We start from the raw sequence: 8,288 nt of genomic DNA on the forward strand, positions 1-8,288 counted from the left end.
TAGATTTAAACATGTTTCAAATGAGACTGAAACCCATAACATTTTGGTTGGAAGTCATATTCATTTGTCACTAAGCCAAACTAATTGTCATGTAATTGAGTTTAAACATTAAATATACATATTATTTTTCATAAAAATGCATATAAAATTCGGGCCTAGTAGGGTGTCAGGCTGGGGGGCGTAGATCACCCAACCACCCTTAAGGGGTTGTGTCTTGCGCAAAGTTTGTCATTTGAATCTCAAGCTTATTCGGGTTTCGTCCCACCGTGAGGTACGCCAAATAGCTATACTCTTGTGGTGGCACACCGATTATCAAGTGACAGCCGGCGTTATGGTTTCCCGAGGAAACGTGTAAGCCAAATTCTGAAGTTAGCATTCACTCAGTTAAGCCAACATATATTGGTTAGAGCGGAGCAAGAAGTTTCTCTCAGTTAAGCCACATGTAATGGACGATAAAGTGCCAAAATTTGGGGCGATTTTTTGGTTGAACACCCCCCCCCCCCCAACAATAAATGGGGCGATAAGGTGAGGGGGCTAGTGTATTTTTGTCGCATGTTATTGTTTGATTAATATTATTATATTTTTGTGTGTGGGGTGTGTGTGTGTGTATGTATGTATATATATATTGTTCTACAACATCACTATACCTCTAAACAAAAACTTATCATTTATTGACTTGGCGCCACATTTCACAAAACGCCTCATTTTATAGCTCCTCTACTACACATATCCTTTTTTTGAACGACCAATAAGCATAGAATGTCTATGTACTACGTATGGGGTGACCCAATGGCAAAAGGCCACCGTCAGCCAGCCCAACCCAGCCGTACGGAGTCCTTAAGCGCCTCTAAATCTCCAATTTCGGGGAAAATCCACCCGTCCGAAGACCCAATGTTAGAAATCCCAGCCGCTCTCAGAATCGAACTAGAGATTACAAAAATCTCATATCTCCTCAAAATATTTGTCAGTAAAGTTATAACTTAGACCTCCATTAAAAAAACTCATCCTCTTTGCCGTTACACCACATTAGAAACCACTACACATAGGCTTAGAAAGTCCAACAAATATATATAAAAAAAGCTCTTTTTTTCTCCTCATAAAACGCGTTCCATAATCCTCGCCTCTTTATCCATCACTTCCATTTTCCAACTTATTATTATTATTATTATTATTATTATTATTATTATTATCATCTCTCTCTCCAACAAACTGTACCTAGATTGACTACTCACTCAACCCCCAAACAAAAACAACCATATCATCATCCAATTCTTCACCACACAATCCTCTTATTTCTTCTTGAAATAAATAAATCAATCAATCAATTTACATTTACCGCAAATGGACGACGGAACCGGCGGCCGGACCGGTTTAACCCTAGGCGGAATCTTATCAATCAAACAAACGCCGCCGTACCGTATCCATGACCGTACGCTTCTAGATCTCATCCGTGACGATCAAATCTCCGGCAAGGAGTCAAAGAACACGTGGAAGCTCTTCCGTCACAAACTCCGCCTCAAACTCTCCGGCTCCGCACCTACTCTCGCATCTCACGTCCACCTCCACGTCACCGCCGACGGTAACCGTGTTCGTAACGATCTGGCTCAGTTGATTTCAGTCTCATCACCACCAAATAATAATAATAATAATAACACTAGTAGTTCAATTCCGTCAGTTCCGGCGGCGGAGGTTGATGTAACCGGTGAACAGACGCCGGCGAGGATGTCGTTAATGTCGTTGTTGGAAGTGGAAGGAGCTGCTTACTTTGAAGGTGATGACGTGGCGGTGGTGGAGGAAGATGACGTGGCGGTGGAAGAAGGTGGTGACGGTGGTGGTGGTGGTTATAAGTATAATAACTGCTGCGTGTGCATGGTAAGGCATAAGGGTGCAGCGTTTATCCCCTGTGGTCACACATTCTGTAGACACTGTTCAAGGGAGTTGTTTGTAAAAAGAGCTTCTTGTCCCTTGTGTAATCATCTCATTTTGGAAATTCTTGATATCTTTTAATTGTTTTTAAATAATAAAACAAGAGACAAATTTAAGTTTGAGTTTGAATTTTTATGTAAAAAAAAAAGGAATTTGTTTTATATAGTTTTTTGTTTGTTTAAATGATTTATGACAAATTGACTGTCAAGTCCATTTATTTTCTTGCTTCCATATTTATGCCAAAAGAATGTGTATACCCTACTCCTATCTTCCTAATCATAATATCCCTGTGTGCAATTACTAATGTATGAAAATGAATATAATTAATTCGGTTGTTTCGCGTTGTAGGTACTAGGTAGGGGTTCAACCGCCCGAGTTTGGTTCGTTTAACTTATATCGAGCTCAGCTTGTTTCGATCTTTATTTATAAAGTTTGAGCTTGGTTCGTTTTGTAGTTTTTCAAGCTCGAGTTCGGTTTAGGCTTGGCTCGTTTAATATTTATTAATTAACTTTTATATATTTATAATTATTTTTGTGTATTTATTTTCATTCTGATATTATATATATAATAGTATTTATTTTGATTATAATATTATATATATAATAATATATGTTATTTAGTTATATATTTTCATAAAATTATATATGTATATATATATCGATTAATAATTATTAAATATATATGTATATATTAATATATAAATTTATAAAAAAATATATAAATGAAAAGCTCGTTTAGGCTCGCGAGCTTGTTAAGTGAAGCTCAGGCTTGGGCTCGTTTATTAAACGAGCTTTCTTTTAGGCTTGAGCTCGGGCTCGGGCTCGGGCTCGTTTAAGCTTGACTCGATAGAGCTTTTTCACGAGCCGATCTCGAGTAGTTCACGAGCAGCTCGGCTCGTTGCACACTTAGTTGTAGGAATGTCTGGTCTTGAATATCATTAACGTGTTTTGCCGCAATACTGAGAAGTTTTCGTTCGAGTAACTAAAACAAGTTCATAAGCTCTTTACGGTTAAAAGTTAAAATGAACGGTATACATCTAATTTTCCCATGTATACATGAAAAGTTGAAAACATGTTTATTAAACTTTTATAATTATCTAATCGATTCATACATGTAAGACTCAACTTACGTGTCAAAGATCGTCAAAGGTTATATGTTATACGACATCGTGAATCGATTTATGCAAAGAGTTACATTAATGTTTATTTGAGTTTATGTGTATTTTTTAGATTTTAAAGTTTTATGTTTATAATTATATGCAAATGTAAAGGATGTGTGACAAGAATTTATTTGACACGGTTTTAAAGTAAAAAAATGTAGAAAGTGATGGATGGTGATTGGTTGGTGTGTTGCAATTAGTGAATTGCATGCCGGATTGATGAAAGAAAAGCGAAAGAGTAAGAGTGGGCCCATGAGACACCAGTTTTGTTCATTACTACTTTTTTAAGAATCAAAATTCTGTGTGACGAGAATCCAAGAACCAGAATTATTGTTTCCTCTAGTAAAATATTGCCAAAATTTAAATAATATTAAAGGGGAAGCTTTTATTGTGGTCCCGGCCAGGCGGCCACTCCCGTTTCTTACTTAAGTGCGTAAATTTATCTGTTTTCGTTCGAATATGTTGAGCCCGGTTATCCCGGGTTATAAAAAATTTTATACGTATTGAATCCGGCCATCCTGACGTTTTTGTTCAAGATTCGCCACTAAAAATAATAATTCTTACACAAAACCATCCCCGTAAAAAACTGGTTCAACAGTTATTTAGATAGTGATGGTTAGGATTTAATATCTTATAGTCATAGGTTCGAAACATGATTCAAGTGATTTTTCTCATAGTAGTGAATTTCTTTTTTAATGGTGTTTTTGAGTGAGTCAAGTCTAGATCATTAATACCAGTACAACCAGTTGACATCTTATCTCCAAAAAACTTACTCGAATATTGGAGTTAATTTTCAAACGGTGTTAAAATATGAAATATAAAAAAGGATCTAACAGTTTTCCAATGGTTAAACCCATTTTTATGCATTCCGCTAAAAACTGTTGGCTTATTTGTATTTTTTTGAACGACCAACAAATAGATAATCGTCTAAGTACTCAATAAAGGGTGACTTAATGACAAAAGACCACCGCTAGCTGACCCAACTCAGTCGTAGGAACTCCTTAAATGCCTTAACTCTTTAGCTCCAGAAAAAACCCACCCGCCCGATGGCCACTATTGGTAACCCCGGCACCCTCAGAATCGAACTGGAAATCTCAAAGATCCTAGTAATATTTCATTGAGTCACACATATTCCCTTCAAAGTGTTATATGTAGGAATTGAACCTGAGTGTTCATTAGAAAACTCAAACTTTCTAACACTATACTACGTTGGATAGAACAACTTTATTTGTCTGTTTTCGTTAGTTAACCAATTCATTCTAGTTTTTAAAACACTATTTAAAAATTAAACTTTAGTTTGACTTTTTCAATACTATGAGAAGAAGAAAAAAAAGGAATAAACTCAAACCGGCGTGACACTTGAAAACAAACCATAGTCTAAATATTCCTTTTACTAACTCCTTCAACAATTTATTATTAAATATTTTGTTTTTGTAGGCATTGTCATCGTTATGATTATTATTGCCTTTTTTTTTAAAGTGATCGGTTGTGTTCGAAATGATTATTAACATTTTACTAACGAAAATTAGCAATCATTGTATTAAAGTATTAGTGAAAGTGACAATTTCAATTGATTACATGGTTACTAATCACGTATAGTACATTCATTATTAATAACAAGTTAAAACAATAATAATAATAATAATAATAATAATAATAATAATAATAATAATAATAATACAAGTCAAACTAGTTCATCTAAATAAATCTATTTTTATACAAAGACTAATCATTTTATAATCTTATTTAACTCATTACTTTTAGCAATTCAAAAAGAAATTAAAAAATCCAATGGGTCTTAATTGTTCTAAACAGATTCGTCAAAACCAAAATTCAAACCAACCGAATTCTTATTTGATTTTCAAATCAGATTTGCATCCAAACCGAACTCCGAACAAACATAATTTTAACTTATAGTTTTCGAGCCACACCAATTCAGATAACCCGAAAGCAACCCGCACATAAAAGTAACCTGTCTCAAACCAACATTCATTATCCAACCCATCTATTTTCACTTTAATGCCATAAAAGTTTGGACTCTATTGCACTAACTCTTGTACATACCATCAAATATGGGCACTTGCCTATTAAACACCTATATCCATGTAATACCATTATGAGCTTTTATGACAACTTTGATGAATCATCCATCCATACATTGATCAAACACACAAATGGAGTGATCAAAATCTAAACCAAGCCTTTTCACCATCCTTTCATTACTTTTCCAGTCTTTGGTTCGGTTCTGTTCGATTCGGTTCTCAGCTCAAAGCGTTTCAAAAACCGGTTCTCGGTATACATCCAAGCACCTGTGAGATAGACAACCAGATCCACCCCACTTGATAAGAACATATCACAAAAACAACATACAAATACAAAATAGTTTTGGTCGTATTTTCTACATACAAAAAGATAAAAACAGGAATCTGCCAACTAAAACCATTTCATCAAGATACAAACACTTTGCATAATTTGATAACTTAATCATGGACACCAAAATGCTTCTCTTTTAACCTTTTCTCTTCGGTCTTTTTCTCATTTTTTAAGGATATTACTAAAAAAATATATTAATTAGGACCAAAATGCCCTTCCTTGATCATCCTTTGGTTCTCATAATTGCATAGTTATTAAAAGCGCACTAGGTGCACACCAAGCCACCTAGGCGCTAATTCAAGGCGTAGCGCAGGTAAAGCGCCTAGTGGCGGTTGAGACGCGCTTCTGGCAAGATTTCAGCTAAAATCTAAAATTTTGGCTAAAACCTGAAAATTCGGCCTGAAATGGAGGATAATTACCTGAAGGGAAGAGGATGAGTGCTTTTTTTGTGTTCTCGTTTTTTGTTTTTTGTATGTGGGTGGTTTAAATCATACAAAAATCGCAAGTTTATTTTATTTTTTTATAATTTAAAGTACACCATTATTGTAGTTGTTCATTGTTTGCAGCTCTGCTGTAACAGTATCATAGGTTTGACTTTTCAAATCAATGGATAACTTAAATATTTATCTTTATAAATTATAGGTAAATTCAAATAAATTTTTAATGATAAAACCATTTGTTATTTTGACTACTAAAATAATATTTGAAGTTGTTATAAATCTTATTAGCTATCTAATCTCTATATTTTAAAATTTTGAACATCTTGTTTAATTTTTATATTTTATACTTGTTACATAATAGCCTTTTCTTTTTATATATATGAATAACAGCATTATTTTTTAATACATTTTTTTTATTTTAATGCACTTTTTTTTCTCAGGCTCTCGCTTTTCTTGCGTTTTGCGCCTAGCCCTATGCAAGACCTAAGCGCCTAGCACTATTGATAAATATGCATAATCGTAATACTTCCTTTTCCTCCTTCGGTTCAATTCGAATCTTGGTTTTTCCAACACCGGGTTTTCCTGAAAAGGCGGAAGTTGGGTATGATTTTTTTTTCAAATAAAACTTCTTTCATTATATAGAAACATAGATATTACACCAACATAGCAGGTATGCGGGCAACAAGCTGCGCCGCCACCCCTTTCTGAATTGCAAACCCTAACCTGCTAAAGATATACCCCTGCCCCTTTGGAGTCGACACATTGCTATGCACAACCCGTTGGACCCTGGTTAGGAAACGGATAGCTTCCGGTGCCAAGGAGCCAAAGGTATGATTTAATGGCATTTTCTTATTTTTCTTTGATTTTGAGGGCGTTGGAGTCAAAATTTTCTGGTTTGTCTTTTATGGTAACGGCTCCTTGCATACCACACGGTTTTACAAAAGGCGAATGGAAGCACAATCGATGATGTCATCTTTGTTTGTATCTTGGTAAAAGACTTTGTCCCTGAACATTACAAAACAGGACAAAGATCAATCAAGAAAATGGGTTCATTTGAATACAGATCAAACATGTCTTTGGACTTAACAGAGCTTTGTTATAAGACTAAGGGAAATTATATGTTTGATAACTTAAAACTGGATCTGGCCTCAATTTCAAAGCTTGCTGGGCTTTCAGGCCCAATCCAACTGCTCACAGATCGAAAGCCCGGTCTGTCGCTCGCACTACAAGGCTCGCATAACCAGGCCCAAGGCTAGCATCTGGGTGGGTTAGAGGTGTACAAAACCGGTTTTAAACCCAAACCGACCGAACCGGTTTGGTCAACGACTGGTCAAAACCGGTTTGACTCAAACCGGTTCGGTTTATAAACCGGTTTAGATGCAAGATAGGCCGGCCTGGTCACACCGGTTCGGTTCGGTTTATAAACCGGTTTCAAACCGGTTTTTCTCAAACCGGTTTGATAGATTTGAAGGGGAACCGGTCCTGAAACTTACGGTTTGGGTCGGTTTGGAAACCGGTTTGGGTGAAACCGGTTTGGAACCCAAACCAGTTCGGTTCGGTTTGCCTAAAACCGGTTCCAAACCGGTTTTTTGTACACCTCTAAATTCTGGGTTGCCATGCTCGCAAGTGAAGAGGTCCAGTACTCCAGTGGCTCGCAGATTAAGAGGCTTACGGTTCTCATTTTTTGGGTTTTGAATGCGAGCATTGTTCCTTTTGTCCGGAGCATAGTTCTTTTTTTTATTTGGTTGGACTTTAGATTCTTGATCTAGATTATAAGCTTGGCGAAACCTTGTTATTCTTCCTTGAATACGAATATTATTGAGGAATGTGTGTTTGGAAGGTGTAAGAAGAGTGCACATGAGACTATCTATTCTTCCTATGTTCTTAGGTGTGTGTGTGGTGTGGTTCGGTGCGGTTTTTGATTAATACCGAACCAAAAACCAAACTTTCAGTTTTATGAATTTTTAAAACCGTTCGGTTTCGATTATTTCGGTTGTCGGTTTTTGTTTTTTAGGTTCGGTTCGGTTTTGGATGCGGTTTTATGATTTATCGTTTTTAAATAAATATATTTTACAAAGTTAAAAACGAGTTTTATATCTTTTCAAACTTTAATATGTATACTTAAGTTTCGATAACTTAACTAGTAGTATAATTGCGCGGCGATGTGCTAGGCCATATTGGTGAAACCCGGGCAGCGACAAAGCTCACGTGTTGTCGAACCCGAGCGTTGAGATGGCGACGCGAATTCGATCATTTTCCATTACATTCATTACGATACCGATACCATAAAAATATCGCGGATCAGTAAGGCGCCGCAAAATGGCCCAATAGGGACTTTGCGGCACAAACTTGTATTTTATACTTATTATAAATAACTTAATCAATAAGAA

At 35.9% G+C, this 8,288-nt stretch overlaps 1 protein-coding gene across 1 annotated transcript; it reads left to right on the forward strand.

Annotated features, from left to right (window-relative positions):
- The first annotated feature begins 1,341 nt into the window (after positions 1 to 1,341).
- Positions 1,342 to 2,007, forward strand: LOC143592321 (uncharacterized). The gene has a single exon (XM_077072266.1). It carries the CDS (start codon positions 1,342 to 1,344, stop codon positions 2,005 to 2,007), a length of 666 nt encoding a protein of 221 aa, XP_076928381.1.
- Positions 2,008 to 8,288: the final 6,281 nt, after the last annotated feature.

This window comes from Bidens hawaiensis, unplaced genomic scaffold (assembly GCF_021521415.1).
Source record: "Bidens hawaiensis isolate Kalapana, Puna unplaced genomic scaffold, B.hawaiensis_p1.1 tig00040689_1, whole genome shotgun sequence".
Taxonomy (NCBI): Eukaryota; Viridiplantae; Streptophyta; class Magnoliopsida; order Asterales; family Asteraceae; genus Bidens; species Bidens hawaiensis.